The 22,361-nt window shown below is 46.0% G+C and overlaps 1 protein-coding gene across 1 annotated transcript in view; it reads left to right on the forward strand.

Annotated features, from left to right (window-relative positions):
- The first annotated feature begins 1,328 nt into the window (after positions 1 to 1,328).
- CALB2 (calbindin 2) overlaps positions 1,329 to 22,361 on the forward strand; it is a 40,866-nt gene continuing 19,833 nt past the window's right edge. Inside the window, exons 1-2 of the mRNA XM_077453633.1 lie at positions 1,329 to 1,464; positions 15,692 to 15,768. Of these exons, the coding sequence (XP_077309759.1) occupies positions 1,371 to 1,464; positions 15,692 to 15,768 (171 nt within the window). The 5' untranslated portion in view covers positions 1,329 to 1,370. The remainder of the gene's footprint in view (positions 1,465 to 15,691; positions 15,769 to 22,361) is intronic.

Raw genomic sequence — 22,361 nt, forward strand, 5'->3', positions numbered from 1 at the left:
GCCTGTAAAATGTGACTTAGAAATGGATGGAAGTACCTTGAAGTATATTGTGGGAGAAGGAAAGCTGAAGCCACAAATCAGCAAGGTAGAGACTATATAGTGTTGACCCTGACCCCTCACCAAAAGCTGGTGGGTGTGTTCCTAGGCTTAGTGGGGTACTACAGATGATTGGTGCCCAATTTTTCCAGCATGGCAGCTGCAGTGACCAATGTAAGTGTTGGAAGCCATTCATGGTGGAATGAAATGTGATTGCTGAAAAGGCCATCCTGGCGCTCAAGCTAGCACTGTGCTAACATCCTATTCTGGTATCTCCTGGTTTTCCAAACAAATTTGTTATGCAGACAGAGGCTTCCAACGTGGACCTCACAAGTCATCCGTGAACATCCTGTGGTCTTTTTCAGTCTGAAATTAAACACTGCTGAGAAAGACTATGCTATGCAAAACAAGAACGTTCGGCCATTAGGTGGGCCTTGGAATCACTCCAGTATTACCCCTTCAGCACAAAGTTCAGGCTTATCCTTGACCATGCTCCTGTGATGTGGATTCCACAAAGTAAGGGGACAAACACCAGGATAACCCAATGTTTTCTGGAGCTCCAAGACTTCAAGTTTGTGGTGGAGCATAATACCGGTTGACTTTATCAAAATGCTGAATGCTCATTCCTGAGTCCATTGTTTTGGCTCCACTGGTAGTCCTCCACCTCCAAGTCCTCCTTTAAGGCCAAAAGGTCCTGGATGGTAGGCATATATATCCCTACCTTGTGTGTCAGGTGATGGGCTCAAAAAAAAGACACAGTAGGGGTTAATGAAAGAGATTGGTAATAAGCAGTTAAAGAGGTGACAGAGAGTAATGGGAGGACTACTGATTGCTCCCCAGAATGGAGCCTGGCGGTGTAGGGGTCCCTGGACTAGAGCCTGGCAGTGAAGGGGTCGAAGGACTGGAGTCAGACAGTGAAAGGCCCATGAAATGGAGCCTAGCAGTGAAGGGGTCCCCGGAATGGAGTCTATCAGTGAAGACGACCCCAGAATGAAGTGTGGCAGTGAAGGGGTTCCTGAAATAGAATGAGGCAATAAATGAGTGCTCAGAATGGAGCCCAGCAGTTAAAGGGTCCCCAGAATTGAGCCTCAGCAGTGAAGTGGTTTCTGGAATAGATTCTGGCAGTGAAAAGGTTCCCAGAATGGAGACTGGCAGTGAAGGGGTACTGGAATGGAATCTGGCAGTGAAGAGGTCCCTGGAATGGAGTCTGGTAGTGAAGGGGTTGAGCATTCCTCCAGGGATGGAGATTGGCTCACTGCTGCCCTCTGGGGGGATAGTTGGGAATGGCTCTGTATATAAGGACAGTGCGGAGCCTCAGCTGGCACTCGCAGATAATGATGGCACACAAGCAGCAGCCGCTCTACCTGCACCTGGCTGAGCTCACCGCATCCCAATTCCTGGACATCTGGAAGCATTATGACTCTGACGGTGAGTGCTGCTCCACCCTAAATTCTGAGATCCATACTAATCCCCTGTTCCAGCCAACACTGAGCCTCTGCTCCACCCTAAATTGAGATCCATACTATCCCATACTGATTACCTGTTCCATCTGACCCAAAGCCTCTGCTCCACCTTCATCTGAGATCTATACTATCCAATAATGAGCACCTGTTCCAGCCAACACTGAGCCTCTGCTCCACCCTCATCTGACAGCCATACTATCCCACACTGATTACATGTTCCATTTTACACAGAGCCTCTGCTCCACCTTAATCTGAGATCCATAATATCCTAGAACAACCACCAGTTCCAGCTGCCACCGAGCTTCTGCTGCACCTTAATCTGAGATCTATACCATCCTATAATGACCTGCTCCAGCCGATACTGAGCCTCTGCTCCACCCTAATCTAAATTCCATACTATCCCATACTGATCATCTGTTCCATCTGACCCTGAGCCTCTATTCCACCCTTAACTTTAAAATGCATACTATCCTATACTGATTACCTGTTCCAGCTAATACTGAGCCTCTGCTTCACCCTAATCTGAAATGCATGGGGGAGGCGCCCTTGCGCCCCCTATTGACGGGTCGCCACTGAATTGCATACTGAATGAATGAATGAATGAAATACTTATATAGCGCACAATGCGAACTGAATCGCCTCTAGGCGCTGTGACTATCCCTTACTGATTATCTGTTTCAGCGGACACTGAGCCTCTGCTCCACCCTAATCTGAGATCCATACTATTCCATAATGACCACCTGTTCCAGCTGTTCCTGAGCTCCTACTCCACCCTAACCTGAGATCCACACTATCCCACACTGATCACTTGTTCCAGCCAACACAAAGCCCCTGCTCCACCCTCATCGGAGAAATACCTTCTATACCTCTCAATTTTCTAAGATCATATGGACTGAACCATAAAATAATTTCCGTCTTTCCCCTCAACTTCACCCACAATCCTTTATTACAATTCTTATACACTAACAATGCGACAGATGAAACGTGAGCACACAGAGCTCCATACATCACATCTATTATAGGGGAAGGATGGATGGAGTTTTGGATAAAGGGCAATCAGAGTTCTGACAAATACAGGAAAATCTGTTCCACCAAAAACAAATTCTCCACCCAGAATTGAACTTACAGTGAGAACCATCTAAACATGAAAAGAATAGATATAACTCCCTCTAATATACAGATAACCCTCCACTATATACAGATCATCTATATCTCTGCGTATAAACACTGCTGTCCCTGTGTAAAACACATGTTGCTGTCCCTGTATGTAACACACTGCTGTCCCTGTATATAACAATCTGCTGTCCCTGTATATTAACACACACTGCTGTCCCTGTATATTAACACACACTGCTGTCCCTGTATATTAACACACACTGCTGTCCCTGTATGTAACACACACTGCTGTCCCTGTATGTAACACACACTGCTGTCCCTGTATGTAACACACACTGTTTTCCCTGTATAAAACACACTGCTGTCCCTCTATATATAACACAATCTGTCACCCCTATATGTAACACACTGCTGTCACTGTATATAAGACACACTGTTGTCCCCGTATATACCACAATCTGCTGTCACCATAAATGTTTATGCATTATTAAATCGAGACCTCTGCACTCCATATGTTACTCCTGACCCTTGCATTTTGTATGTTGCTTAATCTTTACCCTACTTACTCCTGACGCTATGCATTGTGTGTTGCTTACTCTTGACTTCTGCATGTTTTTCATTACTTACTCTTGATCCCTGCACTCTGCATTACCCCTGACTCTTGCACTTGGTGCATTCCTGAGCCTTGCACTCTATGTGTTACTTACTCCAGACCCCTGCACACTGTGTATTCCTGATCCCTCCACTCTCTGTGTTACTTGATCCCTGTAATCTGTGTGCTGCATACGCCTGACCCCTGCACCCTGTTCCTTACTTACTCCTGATCCCTACACTCTGTGGGTTACTAATTTCTGACTCCTGTACTCTGTGTGTTACTTACGCCTGACTCCAGCACTCTGTGTGTTACTTACTCCTGATCCTTTTACTCTGTGCATTTCTCCTAGCCCTTGTGCTCTATGCGTTACTTAATCCTGATTCTTATATTCTGTGAGTTACTCCTGCACTCTTCGCATTACTTACTCCTGATCCTTGCAATCTCTTTGTTACTTACTCCTGACCCCTGCACTCTGAGCGTTACTCCTGACCCTTGCACCTTGTGTGTTTACTCTGTGTGTTGCTTACTCTTAATCCCTGAACTCTGCATGTTATATACTCCTGACCCAAGCACTCTGTGCGTTACTCACTCCTGATCCTTATACTCTTTGCGTTACTTACTCCTGCACTTTGTGCGTTATTTACTCCTGACCCTTGTACACTGTACATTACTTAATCCTGTGTTAAGTAACATTCCATGTGTTACTTAATCCTGATTCTTATACTCTGTGAGTTACTCATGGCTCCTGCACTCTGTGGTTACTCCTCACCCCTTGTGCTCAACGCATTACTTTCTCCTCGCACTTGCACTCTGAGCATTACTTACACTTAACCCCTGCACTTTTTGTGTTACTTACACTTGAGCCCTACATTCTGAGGGTTACTAACTCTGACCCTCACACTCTATGTGTTACTTCTAACCCCTGAATTCTATACCCATGTTACTCCTGACCCCTGATCTCTGCATTACTTATCCTGATCACTGCACTCTGTGTGTTACTTACTTTTGTGCTTCCCTACTCCTGACCCCTGCGTTATGCATTCTTGTCTTGACTAAGGGCAGAGTAAGCTCAGGTTTTATTTACCCATACCCGTTTAAACCTCTCCCTCTGTTTGCACTCTTTGGTCACACCAACCATTTGCAATTTATATCTCAAATATCTGAGGTGGAGGGATTGTTCTTTAGGGAAGATAAATTACGAAATATTGTGTGCAGGTGATTGTGGCATCAGGACTCACCAGCAGAGGCAACACAATAGGCTTTCCTTGTATATAACAGTAGGACACGCCAACCGTTGACGTTAATAGGACATGCCCCACTTCTCAGCATTGTCAGTGGGACATACCCCCCCCCCCCCCCCGGGCATTGATGTCAGTGGCACATCCTCCCCCTTCCCCATCAGCATTGATGTCAGTGGCACTTTCCTTCTTCTTCCCATTGGTGTACCAACTTACCTGAGTGGAGATCTGTTCCGACAGTAGAACTATTTGGCACAATTGGGAAGGAGATCACTGGATGCTGGAACGAGTTTGGACCCGGGTCCACAGGACTCCAGGATACTGATCCAATCCCACATCCGACGGGGAAGGTTGGGGGTCTCTGCATTCACTTACAGAAGACACGAGGTCAGGGCACAGCAACAGAACACACTCAGTACCAGAACACAGAATCAAATAACAGGCACACAGCACAGTCAGATCACACAATCAGAGTACATAGAGCACACAACCAGAGCACATAGAGCACACAACCAGAGCACATAGAGCACACAACCAGAGCACATAGAGCACACAACCAGAGCACATAGAGCACACAACCAGAGCACATAGAGCACACAACCAGAGCACATAGAGCACACAACCAGAGCACATAGAGCACACAACCAGAGCACATAGAGCACACAACCAGAGCACATAGAGCACACAACCAGAGCACATAGAGCACACAACCAGAGCACATAGAGCACACAATCGGAGCACATAGAGCACACAACCAGAGCACATAGAGCACACAACCAGAGCACATAGAGCACACAACCAGAACACATAGAGCACACAATCAGAGCACATAGAGCACACAGTCAGAGCACATAGAGCACACAGTCAGAGCACATAGAGCACACAGTCAGAGCACATAGAGCACACAGTCAGAGCACATAGAGCACACAGTCAGAGCACATAGAGCACACAGTCAGAGCACATAGAGCACACAGTCAGAGCACATAGAGCACACAACCAGAGCACATAGAGCACACAGTCAGAGCACACAACAAGAGTACATAGAGCACACAGTCAGAGCACACAACCAGAGTACATAGAGCACACAGTCAGAGCACACAACCAGAATACATAGAGCACACAATCAGAACACACAACAAGAGCACATAGAGCACACAATCAGAGCACACAAAGCACACAATCAGAGCACACAACCAGAGCACATGGGGCACACAGTCGGAGCACACAACAAGAGCACACAATCAGAGCACACAACAAGAACACATAGAGCACACAATTAGAGCACACAATCAGAGCACACAAAGCACACAACCAGAGCACATGGGGAACACAGTCGGAACACACACATACTATATCATACATACCTCCCAACATTTTGAGATGGGAACGAGGGACACCTACTAATAAACGTATGTAGGCATAGGACGTTTTCCACGCCCCCTTAAAGGAGAATTAACCAAAAAAAGGTTAATTAAATCCACAAGGGACTTTTTTTCTACCACTACTATTCCTTTATATCGGCTTTTAAAATTTACAAATGAAACAATTTACAATTTGGATAAAAGGTTTAGCGCTGGGCTACAATGTTTTAAAGATAAAAAGCGCATTTTATATACAACTATATGGATCAGACCAAAATGAGGGACAAATGAGGAGGAATGAGGGACAGAGGGACATTGCTCCAAATCAGGGACAGTTGGGAGCTATGCATATTTTTGTTGTAGTAAGGAGGTGATTGGATGGTGGAATTTCTATTTCTGCTCCTATAATGCGCTGATATTTTTCTTACATGTAATGCAGTGATGTTTGAGGATCCATGTGCTAATATAGCCATATCACTGAATTCTTTTATTATTATCTCTACATGAGATAACACCTTCCATGTGTGGTCCCATAGCATAAACCATTGTGACTTTGTTACTTTGTTGCAGCTATAATAATATAGCATCAGCCCCCCCTCCATGTTTCCGACGATAAGAACGTTATACTGAAGTATTATACATGAGCCCCGTCAGTAATAGGGATGGGTTCCTTGCTATCATGGGATTTGAGGCAAATCCTGCAGGTTTGAGATTTGTGGTCCTGGCGGATTTATGCGTAGATGTGCCTTGGAGAAATTTTTTCAAACCATAATGTACTGTGAGGTCTGTGAACCATGACCAGACCTGGAATGGCCAACCAGCAGCCAACAAAGGTGAAAAATAAATTATTACAAAAACAAGTCATGTACGCATTCGTGTCTTTATGCGTTTAAATGCATATATACTGTATATGCAAGTGTTTTATTGAACATTACGCAGGAACTTTTCCCCTAGAAAAAAAGATGTGTAATAAAATCGGTAAAATGTTTACAGCTGTGTGAATTAAGCCCAATTCTGATTGCTAGCTCCTCGAACAATGAACCCATTTTGCTACATTTGTTTTCCATTTTTGGGGGGCTTTCTATTCTTTTAGAATCACCTACCTAAGGGACTCTAAAGGTGTTGGGGGAGGGGGGTGTCAGGGGATTGGGGTGGATACCAGCGGCCTCCCATGATTTCCAATCACCCTCATTGAGTCCCTGACAACCAGTTCACCATTCTGATCTGCTGATGAAAAGACAGAAAAATACACTGCAGGCACAGGGGCCCTGGGGAGCAGGGGGGCCCCCACCAGAGATCCTCACTAATTCCTCCTCAGTGAGCTGAGAAAACAACACCTGAGCCAACAGCTGCGTCCTCCCAGCACCAGCCAAGACACCTACTCCACCCTATATACAGTCTTTTTTTTCAACCCTACATACCAACCCTACTCCACCCTACATACAGCTTCTTTTCCACCCTACATACCAACCTTACTTCACCCCACATACAGCTCCTTTTCCACCCTACATACAGCTTATTTTCCACCCTACATACCAACCCTACTCCACCCTACATACACCTTAATTTCCACTCTACATACCAACCCTACTCCACCCCACATAACCTTCTTTTCCACCCTATATACCAACCCTACTTCACCCTACATACACCTTCTTTTCCACCCTACATACTAACCCTACCCCACCCTATATACAGCTTCTTTTCCACCCTACATACCAACCCTACTCCACCCTACATACAGCTTCTTTTCCACCCTACATACAGCTTCTTTTCCACCCTACATACCAACCCTACTCCACCCTACATACAGCTCCTTTTCTACCCTACATACCAACCCTACTCCAGCCTACATACACCTTCTTTTCCACCCTAGATACCAACCCTACTCCACCCTACATACAGCTCTTTTTCCACCCTGCATACCAACCCTACTCCACCCTACATACACCTTATTTTCCACCCTAGATACCAACACTTCTCCACCCCACATACAGCTCTTTTTCCACCCTACATACAAACCCTATTCCACCCTACATACACCTTCTTTTCCACCCTAGATACCAAGCCTACTCCACCCTACGTACAGCTCCTTTTCCACCCTATGTACCAACCCTACTCAACCCTTTCTGCTATTTCTACTCCACACTGTGCATCATCTATACTCCACCCTGTATTTATCCCATACTTTTGTATCACCCATACCCCATCATACGTTAAAATTCTACTGCACCCACCACCACTGTTCCACCATATGTATTACTTCTACTCCACTCTGCATACCATCTCTACCCAAGGCTATATACCACTGCCACTTCATCATGTATACAACCTCTGCTCCACCCTGTATACCGTAAACACAATCTCTACTCCACCCTGTGATGCAACACTGATGTGCCTTTCCCTCACTATAAACTGTACTCCACCCTCTATACACTGTCTTGTAAACCATTTCTACTCCATCACTGTGTACCATCTCCACTCCAACCTGTGTACTATCACTGCTCTACCCTATGTACCACCTTTAGGCCGCCCACACTACATCTCCACTCCACCCTACGTACCACCTCTGTGCTCACCTACCATCTCTTCTCCACCCCATGTATCATCTTTACTTTGCCCACACTGCATCTCCACTCACCCTATGTACCACTTGTTTAACCTACCATCTCTTCTCCACCCCATGTATCACTTACACCATTCTCTTTAAAGAAGCCTACCCTGATTCTAACTAATACACAGTTTTACTACCTCCGTCAGCTCATCCCCCACAGCTATTACCTTTTTGTATCAATTAACTCTCCCTTTTTAGATTGTAAGCTCTAATGAGCAGGGCCCTCTGAGTCCTCAGGTACCAAATTGTTATGTAACTGTAATGTCTGCCTTCATTTTATTAAGCGCCGCTCAAACTGTTGGCGCTATATAAATCATGTATAGTATAATAATACACCACCCATTTTACCACCTTTAGTTCACTATTTGATATTATCATATCATACTGCATTGCTCAGCTAATATGACATGCTTCTGGTTACTGGCTACTGCAGTGTGCCCCAGCCCCAATGTTCCAAAGCCTTGACTGCCCGACATTTTATTTTCTGTTACGTGGTGCTACAGTGCCAATGGTATTTACACTTTTATATGTCAGACAGCGACAGTTCAGAGCTGAGGGAGGCTGTTCTTTAGCGGCAGTAATGTAGCGCGGCCGAGGGAAGAACTTCCAACTTCTGCTGTAGCTGGTGAGTTTAAGGGTGATCTGTACTTTGGGGGGGTAGTCTGTACTTTGGGGGATTTATGATGAGTGGGGTTTAGGGCCGTAGGGGGAAATCTGTACTGTGGGCCATATGGGCTTGAGCGGGATTTGTACTGGGGGGGAGAGGGTCATTTTTGGTTGTGTTCTGTACACTGGCCTGTGCATTACGCACTCCTGACCCCTGTACTCTGTGCAATATACACTCCTGATCCCTTCACTCTCTGTGTTATGTATTTCTGACCCCTGCACCCTATGCGTTACTCACTCGTGACTTCTGCACTCGGTGTGTTTCGCTCTCCTGGTCCCATTATGCACGCCTAGACCCTTCACTCTGTGATTTGCATACTGCTGAGGCCTGCACTCTCTAGATTATGTACTTAAAGGGTAACCCCACTTTCGTGAGGAAAAAAATAGCAAATAAAGAAAGAATATAGCGTATACAATTGCGACACAAGTCATATTTTAATTTAAAGTTATTAAAAATTTCCTTTCCTTTTCAATCTGCAGCCGTGTAATTTTCTATAAAATGCAAGGCAATATGGCTACCTGGAGGTATTCTGTACACAGAATGTGCACCAGAAGTATTATATGAATTCAATCCAACACTGTCCCTGATTTGGAACAAATTCCCTCTGTTCCTCTTTCCTTCTAATTTGTCCCTCATTTTGGTCTGATCTATAAAGTTGTAAAAAAAAAAACACACTTTTTATCTTTCAACAAGTGTTTCCCAGTGCTTAACATTTCTTCCAATTTCTACAAATTTTGCATTTGTACATTTTAAAAGCCAATATAAAGGAATAATAGTGGTTAAAAAAAAAGCACTTATGGATTTAACTAATCTTTTTTGTTTTACTTAATTCTCCTTTAAGGGGGCGTGGCAGGGGGCGAGTTTAGGAGAATTTTGCGTTTTTCTGCCAGAAAGCTCCAATCAGAAATGCAAACCAGAAGAGTTTTTTTTTTCCTGCTTCTAAACATTAAGCTTTAAATATGACCCCTTATTGTTCTAATGTGCATGGACACATAGGATAACATTGAGCTGCTTCTACAGGCAAAATGCAAAACTCCTCCAGTAGCAGCGATTTTTAAGTCCATGAGCATGGGAGCCTTAAAGTTGTTTTTTTTTTGCATTCAATTCCTCTGCGGCTTTAAAGGACCTTGCAGCTATAAAAAAAAAACTTAATTTCATTGACCTCAATACCATACTTTACAACACTAAGGTCCTGGATCTAAGACCCCTAAAGTGTTACTAAACCCACAACAGTAAAATCAGCCTGTATATGCAGTAAAGCATGCGTGTTACACTCGTTGTGGAACCTAAGGGCTTAGTCCTCTGCATTGTGTAAAAAGGCGGTTTGATCCTGTCTTCTCTGACCCTCCCCTTCTTCCACAGTCCCCAATACATTTGCTGATAGTACAGAGCCTTGGAGGCACTCTGCACATGCTCAGCTTGGTGTGTATTGCTAGAAAGTTTTTTTTTTTTCTTGGGGGGGGGGGGTGGTTGCATGTGATCAGCACAGGTCCAAAGAACACTGTCCAGACAGAGAGTCAGGGGTCATGCAGCCTCATAGTACAGTCAGAGGAGTGCTTGGCCAGACACTGATAGAAGTCACAAGACTGCTATATACTGCTGATGAGAAAAGGTATTTAGCAGTACCCCAATCATGTCAACTTTACAAGATGTTCCCACTCATACCCCCAGATCTAAATCTGTGGGGACCACCCATCACACCCACTTTCTAGGTTGTTCCCGCCCAGACGCCAGCTCTAAATATACAGGAACCGCCCACTTTCAGCTCAATTCCCACAATTGTAATTCCTCTTTGAGTTACTATGCAGGAGCCATAAATCAAATCCGGTTAATGCTGTGATCCTGGGACATGGCCCTAGACACAGTATCTATGGAGCAGAGGAATATGTGGAACTGTTCTGGCAAATATGCATAGCTCACAACTGTCCCTGATTTCCAGGGACTGTCCCTGATTTGGAACAATGTCCTTCTGTCCCTCTTTCCCACTCATTTGCCCCTCATTTTGGTCTGATCCATATAGATATATATAAAATGCTCTTTTCCAAATTCTAAATGGCTGCATTTGTAAATTTTAAAAGACAATATAAAAAAATAGTAATGATCAAAAAAATTATTTTTATTGGGTTAATTTTTCTTTAAAGTGGTGTTTCCACCAAAAAAAAAAAAAGCAGCTTAAAATTCATAAAAAAAATAAAAAATTGGAAAAATAAAAATGATACTCACCTCTAAATGCCCGTTGCTAGGGGGTCCCTGGTAGTCTGCCTCCTCCAGTGCCCAGGCACTGACATCACTTCCCCTCAGCGCAGCCAGTCATCTGGGACAAGTGACAGGTCCCATATGACTGCGCGGCATATCGCAGCATGTGTTGCTGCTCGTGCATGCGCAGTGGGTGCCCGCAGTAAGAATGCCGGCGCCGCGAGCGGAGCGGGGAACGAGGGGGGGGCTTCGTTCCCCCGCATCGCAGGACCCTGGGACAGGTAAGTGTCTGATTATTAAAAGTCAGCAGCTGCAGTATTTGTAGCTGCTGACTTTTAAAAAACAATTTTAAGGGGCACCCCACATTACGAGAGTGTGGCAGGGGGCGTGTCCTATGCCTACATACGTTTGCTAGTAGGTGTCCCTCATTCCCATCTCAAAATGTTGGGAGGTATAAATATGTATGCAATACCTATCACCAAAATGAGGACGTTTTGGCAAAGTATAAACTGGCACAAGATGAAGGTCTCTAATTCAGCCAACCCACTGAAAACCATACACTCCTCATGTGTCTGATATTTTATCTCGGCAGCTGTTAGGAGAAAGACAAAGCGATGGCAGACACTTATTTCCATCTCAACTACAAATCTCCATATTTATTACAGTAAACATGGAATAGAAATGTTAAAGTCACATGAGAATTAATGGAGATAATAGAATATGTACCGGACAGGACAGCGCGTGACCAGCTGACACTGGTAGGAAAGTGGAACAGAAGGGGTTAAATCTGCGAATGTTCCCCCCGGGGAGAGAAGATCGAGTAATTGTTGGTCTCGGAGGAGATTATGAGATGGGAGGAGGACGGTTGTCACAGTTGTGCTGGAGAGATGTCACATCTCATGAGCAGCGATCGCAGTGCCAGGTGCAGGGGAATTGCGGATACACTGTGACAGCTCAGCTGATATCAGGGTGTATTCAGAGCTAAAGTGACAGATCTTCTTCCAGCAAGGTCATATTTGGGGGTATTCTTAATGTAGCACACCCCACGTAGGAGCCCCTGGTGAATAGGGATCCCCCCACCCTGCACAGCCAGGCAGGCGTACCGAATTTCCACAGACACACTTGAGACAGGAAAACCAGTCCAGTAACTTTGCTTTAGTGTTTTATTAGGGGTTCATAAACTTGTATGGGAATAGGGGTATTGTGAGATGCCCCCACTTAACTGGAACAAATTATCTTCAGGGACACTTCAACTATTTACAGTCTATGTACACTCCTCTTCTGCCTCCTTCACAAACTTGCTTGCAGATCCTACTTTGGTGCTACCCTTGTAAAAGGTAGTAGTAATGGCCCTTTACAATGGGATGACACCACAGACACTTTCACTGCACTTCCTCCCGTGGTCACTGGTCCCAGCACCACCTCTTCAGGCTCTGCCAGCCCACCTGGCTGCAGCAGCCCCTTTCACTAGCTCTCCTGGCTACATCCCACAGTCCTCCCAGACTGCACACTCACCAGCCCATGTGGCTGACTTCTCCTGGAGATCTTCTGGTGCTCGCTGGCGCCTGCTGTCCTTAATCTTGCTTCCGTGCCTCTGGACAGGACTCCTCCGTGTGTTGTAAAAGGATCCCTTCAGTAGCTGAGCCCCAGGCCCCAGGTTACCTCCCCAGACTAAGGGGTTGCCTACTAGGGCCATTGACAGCCTACTCAGCATGCCATCTCGAGCTTCCACCTGACCCTGAGTATTTAAGAGGGGCATACCTAGGGTTGCCACCTGTTTCGGGATTCCCCCGAACAGTCAGACTGAAACCCGGAGACATTATTCAGATTGGGCCCTGACTCCCCAAGTAACCAAGATCGTCACACACAAATCTGTTGCCCCCCGGGCAGCATTCTGGGGGCAGGTTTGGCAACACTGGGGGGGGGGCAGGGCGATTATGTCAGCAAGAGAAATTTGGCCCCACCCACTGTTCACTGCAACACGTTATACACGCCGCATTACGACTCTCCTTGGGCCACCCAAAGGTGTCATAGGCTGCTAAAGTGTTTGGGTTTGGCTTGAATAAAAGGTGGCAACCCTAGGCCTACCCCCTGCCACTCCATTTGCTAAGGATTGGCTGGGGCCCTCCTCAAAACTCCAGGCAGCTCCTCCTAACTTCCCTCCCATTCTTCTGGAAGCTTCTCCAAGGTTCCAGCAAATAGGAGAAGCTACCAGAGGTGCTGCCTGACTAGTCAACCAGCCTCCCTGAGTCACTCACCCTGACCCAGATTCAGCCCAGCTTAGCTCTCAGCCAGGCCAGTTTACCTACACTAACAAACTATTTACACCTAGCACTCTACACTAGAGGGTGCTACATAAATGTTACCAGAAAGTCGTTTTTTCCCAATTTTTGCTGCTCCATATTTTCTTGCCTGCATATGTTATTTTAATTTGTAGCAACTCTGCCAATTGCCTACATGAGTGTCACGCTCTATATATTTAAGACCCTGCAGGGGGAGAAACATGTTAGGGGGAGGATCCTGGTTGGAATGTCTGTGTTTGTTCACATGCTGAACAATAACATTGATTTTATCCTTTGGAAGTGTTGTGAGGCTCCAGGACTTTGCTAAAAGAACATCACATACACGCAATTATGCTTTGAATGACTGCTGATATAAAACCAGTTACACCAAGAGACTGTATTGTGTTCTGTTGGGTTGAGCAAACTGGTAATTGTGTACTAAGAGAAGAACAGCAAAGCACACTCACTGCACAGCACTATAAAGCAAGGAGTAAATATGCTCACCCCCTGTACACAGGAACACGGGTTATCCTCCATCATGGGCTGTCATGCTTCACTACTGTGTAAGTCACTATCCTGGAACGGGATAGAGCAGGATGCAAGATGGGAGTTCAGACTTCCCTGGATGCATACTTGTCTCAGAACATCTGATGTGATACAATAACGGAAGGTACATCACATAATGATGTACTGAGGTGATGTCCATCCATCTCCATCTCTTAGCCCTTGTACACACGGTCGGACATTCCGACAACAAAATCCCTCTGATTTTTTTTCCGACTGATTTTGTCCGAAACTGGTGTTGCATACATATGGTCGGACAAAGTTGTCGGAAAATCCGATCGTTCAGAACGTGATGACGTTCATGCATTGCGACGGGACTATATTGCGGCTAGCAGCCAATAGCTTTGATCTCGTAATTTGATCTGAGCATGCGTAGCACTTTGTCCGATCGGAATTCTCTACAAACAATCGTACAAAGTCCGATCGGATCAATTTGTCGGAAAATTTTATATCCAGCTCTCATACTTTGTTGGTAGGACATTACGACGGAAAAAGTCTGATGTAGCCCACACACGGTTTGGATTATCCGACAACACGGTCCGATCGGACATTTTCCGTCGGAATTTCTGACCGTGTGTACAGGGGCTTAGAGCCCTGCATTGGCTGCCCGTGAAAGAACGTCAAAACCGGATGTCTTGTTCATAAGGCATTGCATGGACGTGGCCCAGAGTACCCGAAGGAAAAATGTTATCAAGTATGTGCCTACCCGATCCTTGAGATCGGCGAACTTGGCCGTATTGAAGATTCCAAAATCTAAAAAGAAAACATGCGGAGGGAGAACAAGTGAAGTACGAGGAGCTGAATTTTGGAACTCCTTGCCTCTGAAATTGAGACTTGAGAATTACTTTCTGACATTTCGAAAGCAATTGAAAACCAGACTGTTTGTAGAAGCTTTTGGAGTCACCTAATTTTAATGGGGTGTGATGGACAGACCCCCAGGTTTTGATTTTATATGTTGTTATGTTGGTATGTTGGCTCTCCTAAATGTCTTTTGTTTTGCGCATCAAGGCCTTCGGTTAAGACTGCGTAGGTTATGCATTTAAAGCGGTAGTAAACCCGCACATTTTTTATTTATTTTTTTTAAACCTGCAAAGCAAAAGGCATAATGAGCTAGTATGCTCCGCATACTAGCTCATTATGAAATACTTACCTTAGAACGAGGCCCCGACATCTGGCCCGATCCACGCCGAGGGAGCTGACATGCTCCCTCTGCGTTTCTTCCGTGTATCGCGGCTCCGGCGCTGTGAGTGGTCGGAGCCGCGATATCGTCACTCCCGCGCGCGGGAGATTTCATTCCGGCCGGCCGGCCACTGCCGGATTTTCAGGCCGAGAATCCCCTTGTGCGCATGCGCCGCTGCGGTCAGCGGCGCATACCGAGGGGAATATCTCCTAAACCGTATAGGTTTAGGAGATATTTTTTTACCTACAGGTAAGCCTTATTATAGGCTTTCCTGTAGGTAAAAGTTTAAAAATTGGGTATACAACCACTTTAAGAAATAAATAAATAAATAAAATGTAAATTGTCCATTGCAATGTTTTTGTTTTTTTTCTTTCCCCAGGAAATGGTTTCATCGAAGGGAAAGAGCTGGAGAATTTTTTCCAGGAATTGGAGGCAGCACGGCGAGGAGCCGGAATGGTAAGAGCTGTCCTGAATGGCACAGTGCTGCTTAAAGAGGACCAGTCACATTATTACTATTCATCAATGTACTTCACTTTTTTATGTATTACTGCTCTGTGTGCAGATTGGGGGGGGGGCCATTCTGAATAATTAAAGTGGTTTTAAAGGCTTAGCCCCACTTATACTTACCTGAGCCCGATCTCGATCCAGCAATGTGAACGAGAGCAACGGCTCTCTCCCTTCCATTTGCTTGGGTACAGCAACAGCAGCCATTGGCTCCCTCTGCTGACAATAACAAATAGTGAGAAGGGGGTAGGGGCGGGGCCGAGCTGCACTCTGTATGTCTATGGATACCAGGGGCGGCCTGTCCATTAGGGGCGCAGGGGCGCCTCCCCCTATCCATGCGCCTGGCCCCCTAATCTACATTGGGGAGTCCGATGCATGGATTTCAATGGGGTTTTTTTTTTTTGAAGCACGTGTTTAGAGCCACAGGCTCTAATATGCTTCAAACAAGGGTGGGTTTGGGGCACAGAGCACTGCTCTCCTAGCCCACCCAGTTGTGTGATAATAGCAAATTAATATTCGCTGCCTGAGGGTAAGTGCAGGGCTCACCGATGGCTGTGGTGGTTGTGTGCAGATCCGACTGACCCATGGGGGTGGGGATAACCCGACCGGGAAGGGGGGGTGGCTGTGGGTGCATTGTTCACAGTCAGTGGCATTGCTAGGCGGGTGTGGGGGGTGCGGGCCGCACCAGGGTGACAGCCGCCAGAGGGGTGACACCCGTGGGTAGCGGCACCGCTAACGCGACCTGCTGCCCTGTGTCAACGGAGCGGAACAAAGCCGCCTCCCCCTCCTCTCTGTTTACATTCACAGAGGAGGAGGAGCCCAAGCTCGTGGGACACACACCGCTGTGTGTATCTGCTGTTCTGAGGTCTGTAAGGGGGTTCTATACTGCTGGGGGTGTCTGCACTGGGGGGTCTGCACTGAGGGGGGTGTCTGCACTGAGGGGGGTGTCTGCACTGAGGGGGGTGTCTGCACTGACGGGGGTGTCTGTACTGAGGGGGGTGTCTGTACTGAGGGGGTCTGTACTGAGGGGGGTGTCTGTGCTGGGCTGGATGTCTGTACGGAGGGGGTGTCTGCACTGGGGGTGTCTGCACGGGGGGGGGGGTGTCTGCACGGGGGGGGTGTCTGCACGGGGGGGTGTCTGCACTGTGGGTGTCTGCCCCTGGGGGGGTGTCTGCACTGGGGGGTGTCTGTACTGCTGGGGGGGTCTGCACTAAGGGGGGTGTCTGTACTGAGGGGTGGTCTGCACTGGGGGGTGTCTGTACTGCTGGGGGGTCTGCACTGAGGGGGGCTGTCTGTACTGCTGGGGGGGTCTGCACTTAGGGGAGGTGTCTGTACTGAGGGGGGTCTGCACTGAGGGGGTATCTGTAATGTTGTGGGGGTCTGCACTGAGGTGGGGGTGTCTGTACTGATAGAGGGGGGTCTGCACTGAGGTGGGGGTGTCTGTACTGATAGAGGGGGGTCTGCACTGAGGTGGGGGTGTCTGTACCGATGGGGGGTCTACATCAAGGTAGGGGTGTCTGTACTGAGGTGGGGGTGTCTGTACCGATGGGGGGTCTGCACCAAGGTGGGGGTGTCTGTACTGATGGAGGGGGTCTGCACTGAAGGGGTGTCTGTACTGAGGGGGAGGTTTATACTGAGGGAGGGGGGTCTATATTGATGGAGGGTGGTCTGTACTTAGTGGGGGGGGGGGTACTGAGGGAGGGGGATCTATACTGTGGGAGGGGGGTCTGTAGTTAGTGGAGGGGGTCTTTACTGAGGGGGGACTATAGTTGGGGGTGGTGACACCATTTTTTGGTCGCACCGGGTGACACCAACCCTAGTGACGCCACTGTTCACAGTACGGGTGGGGGGGGACAGAAGGGCACAACACTGGGATCAGGAAGGCACAAAACATGTTGAATGATGCTGCCTGGGACACGGCCATCCCGGGAACAGCTTAGTAAAAAGTGTGACTGTCCCGGAAAATCCAGGACAGTTGGCAAGTACAATGTAATGCAAGATTATCATGGGCAGTGCCTAGGGGTGCCCATGTATTTAGACATCCCTGGTGAGAGGATGTGGGGAGAACAAGAAGAAAGAGACAGAAAATAGATGGGAGAGGAGGTCAAAAAGAGAGCAGAAGAAAGGGAAAGTGAGGAGAGGACAGACCGAGAAAAGGCATGGAAGAAAAATAGAGAGGAAAGATTTGAAAACAGGACAGGAGAAGAGAAATTTTAAAAGTGAGAGAGGAGGATTAGGGAGAAAGGAGAGAAGAACAAGGGACATGAGAACAAGAAAAAAAGGGGGGGGGGGGGGGTTGAGTACAGGAAGGGAAAGGAGAAGATCTGAAGGGAGGGGAGAAGGGAAAATGCGGGGAGGAGGAGAGGTGAAGGAGTAGGACAGAATTGGAGAGGGGGAAAGGAAAGGGAGAAGAAGAGAGAGGAATGGAGGACATAAAGGAAAAGAACGGGGAGGGGAAGCACAGAAGGAGTAGAGACTTGAAGAAAGCAAAGAAGAATAAGGAGAGTAGAGAAATATGCAGAGGAAGAGGAGCAAAGAGTGAGAAAAGGGAGAGGAGCAATTTAAAGAGAAGGGAGAGAAGAGTGGTGAAGTAGGAGGGGGAGAAGACAGGAAGAAGAGGGGAAAGGAGATGATTAAAGAGAGAGAGAGAGAGAAAAAAAGAGGAAGTGGAGAAAAAAGAGATTGGAAGGGAGAAGGGAAGACAATATGAGAGAGGAAGGAGAGCTGAGGAGATGGGAGGATTGTAGAAGAAGAGGTTACAAAAATGGAGACGGTGGGAGGAAAGGAGATAAGAAAGAGAATGTGTAGGAGAGGAAGAAGATGGGGAAAAAAGAGGGGAGGGGACAAGGAGAAAGAGGGATTTAATTTATTATTATATTATATTATTTATTTATTTTATTTATATTATATTATTTTAGAGGATAAACAGACTTTATTTTTTGGAACACTAACAAAATATCTGCAGAAAAAAAGAATGTTGGAATTTACAATGAATATCTTTCAATTAAATAACAGGTCCTCTTTAATGATGATTTGCGCTGTATGACATATAGAATCTGCCATTGCTGACCTTTCTCCATAAAATAGCGCAATGTCATGCTGAACCTCTGGCTTCAGTACTAGTCACTAAACTATACTTTATTAGGGATGCAAAAGAAGAAAAATCCCTCAAATGGCAGCATGCTATAGATGGTTGGATGCTGCCCTCTGCTGGTCACTCTGGTGAAAACATGTATATTATGGGAGTTCAGGCAGTCGGCAGAGTGTATTGGGAACTGTAACCAGCAGCAGGTGTATTTCATGTGGAAGATGCAATGGGGGTTATTTAAGAAAGGCAAATCCACTTTGCGCTACAAGTGCAATGCAAGTGCACTTGGAAGTAAAGTAGCTGTAGATCCGAGGGGGACATGCAAGGAAAATAAAAAACATAATTTTAGCTTGCACACGATTGGATAATAAAATCAGTAGGGCTTCTCCTCATTTCAGATCTTCCCCTCAGATCTACAGTGACTGCATTTCCAAGTGTACTTTCAGTGCACTTGTAGTGCAAAGTGGATTTGCCTTTCGTAAATAACCCCCAATGCCTTGAAAAAGTATTCATACCCCTTAAAATGATCCACATTTTGTCATGTTACAACCAAAAACTTATTCTATTGGGATTTGATGTGATAAATCAACACAAAGTGGCACATAATTGTGAAGTGGAAGGAAAATGATGAATGGTTTTCAAAACTTCTTTCAAAACCGAAAAATCTGTTCGTCTGTATGCTAGTCCAACGGACGAAAACTGACACTAGGGCAGCTATTGGCTACTGGCTATGAACTTCCTTATTCTAGTCCGGTCGTACGTCATCACGTTCAAATCCATCTGACTTTGGTGTGATTGTGTGTGTCCAAGTCCGTTCATTGGGAAAGTCTGTCGGAAACACTGCCGAAAGTCTGTCTGGAAGACCATCGGACCTAGTCTACTGGAAAGTCCGGTCGTGTGTATGTGGCATTAGAAGAAAACCTGTTAGTCTGCAAAAGACTTGAGACTGAGGGGGAGGTTCACCTTCTAGCAGGACAACAACCCTAAACATACAGCCAGAGCTACAATGGAATGGTTTACATCAAAGCATATTCATGTGTTAAAATGGCCCAGTCAAAGTCCAGACCTAAGTCCAATTGAGAATCTGTGGCAAGACTTGGAAATTACTGTTCACAGACGCTCTCCTTCCAATCTGACAGAGCTTGAGCTATTTTGCAAAGAGGAATGGGCAAAAATGTCCCTCTCTAGATGTGCAAAGCTGGTAGAGACATCCCCAAAAGACTTGCAGCTGTACTTGCAGCGAGAGGTGGTTCTACAAAGTATTGACTCAGGGGGGCTGAATACAAATGCACTTTTCACATATTTATTTCTAAAATTTGAAGACCATTTATAATTTTCCTTCCACTTCACAATTATGTGCCACTTTGTGTTGGTCTATCACAAAAAATCCCGATAAAATAAATTTACGTTTTTGGTTGTAACATGACAAAATGCGGAAAATTTCAAGGGGTATGAATACTTTTTCAAGGCACTGTAAAACCTGACATGATCCCTGGGAGTGGCCATTCCACCTTTCCATACACCGCTAAGAGTGACGGCTTTACCTCTCCATACATCAATATGGGTGGTGGTTCTACCTTTCCGAAAATCACTACAGGTGATGACTGCACTTCTTCTCTAAGTGTCTTGCACTCATAAATAAATGTAAGGGGAGCAGCCAGGGCCATTTTAAAGGCAGGGCAAAAAGGGCAGCTGCCCTGGGTCCCATCATTGTTATGGGGCCCAAAGCCACTGCCTCATACTTGCCAACTATCCCAGTTTAAATCCTCTTGTCCCTTTAAGTTCTAGTCCCGTGCTGTGTCCTGATATCTCAGGTTGTGAAGCTCTGTTACTAATGCTGCCCAGCTCTGCCCTGTTGCCGTGTACAGATGACTTGCCTGCAGACCCTGTGTTTATATGTAAATAACCTTTATTGATATGTAAATGGAGGCAGCGTGAATATATAATTTGTTGTGGACCAGCTGCATTGATATGTAAATAGAGGCAGCATTTATATGTATATCCTACTTCCCTGAGGTCATCATATTCACATCGCTTCTGCTGAATGCTGACCATTGGGAAGGTAAAGGGGCATGCTTGAAAGTCCTGCCTACAACTGTGGTCATTAAGCCAAACATCAGCCTGTTCTGCAAAGGTAAGCAAATTGGAGTTGGAACCCTCTTTTAAAATAACATGGTGCCACATCACCGTGAATTTTGGTACATGTGAATATGCACATCTCAGCAGATGCATGAGGTTATCATTAACAATTAATGGCACTGCTGTTTATCTGCTAATGGACAGCACGTCTGTGGTGTCAGGAAAGCGATTTTTGCATGCGTTCCCGACACACACAAATGTGAACACAGGCTAAATGTCTCAGTTACATTGGTGGTCAGTGTAAATCTTCTCATTACATTGGGGCTTGGTGTGCAATCCTTTCATTCACACTAGTGACCAGTGTGAATGTCCCCCTTACATTGGTGGTCAGTGTAAATCCCTCCTTACATTGGTGGTTACTGTGAATGCTCCTATTACATTAGTGGTCAGTGTAAATCCCCATTAGATTAGTGGTCAGTGTAAATCCCCATTAGATTAGTGGTCAGTGTAAATCCCCATTACATTGGTGGCCAGTAGAATCTCCTCTTTATATTGGTAATCAGTAAAAAAATCCAAACTTGCATTTGTGGTCAGTTTTGAATCATCCCTTACATTGGTGGTCCATGTAGAAACCCCCTTAAAATTGGTGGTAAGTGTAAATCCCCCTTACGTTGGTGGCCAGTGTAGAAATCCCCCTTTATTGGTTGTTGATGTAAAATCCCCCATTACATTGGTTGTCTGTGTAAATTCTTCATTACATTGGTGATCAGTGTACATTTCCCTTCACATTGGTGGTAAGTGCAGAATTGCCATTGCACTGGTGTTCAGTGTAAATCCCCCTTTAATTGGTGGTCATTGCAAATCCCCCCTAACATTGGTGGTCAGTGTAGACGTGTCACCTTACATGGAGGTCATCCTTACACTGGTGGTTGGTGTAAATGCTCCTATTACATTGGTGTCAGTGTAGAAATCCCTCTTTATATTGGTGGGTGGCATAAAATCTCCCGTTACATGGTGATCGGTGCAAATTTCCCCTCACATTAGTGGTCAGTGCAAATCCCCCCTCACATTGGTGGTCATTAAATTCCCCACTACATTTGTGGTCAATTTAGAATCCTCCACTATATACTTGCCAAAGATTTCTGTCTTGCTCTACATGAATTAGAATTTGCCACAGCGTACTGCCTCCTAACTAATCCCCCACTACTGCCACTGATCCCGACAATCCTACAGCATTGCCACTGACCACACACCCCCTCCCCCAGCATTGCCACTGATCCCAGGAGTTTTCTGTTTATTGATGGGTTCCCTCACCTCCCCAGCTATGGTGTGCAGGCAGTGGGGAGATAATGTGCTATAACCTTTAGCAACCAGTCAG

This window comes from Lithobates pipiens, unplaced genomic scaffold, assembly GCF_037356315.1.
Source record: "Lithobates pipiens isolate NorthernLeopardFrog02 unplaced genomic scaffold, aLitPip1_a1.2 Scaffold_10, whole genome shotgun sequence".
Classification (NCBI taxonomy): domain Eukaryota; kingdom Metazoa; phylum Chordata; class Amphibia; order Anura; family Ranidae; genus Lithobates; species Lithobates pipiens.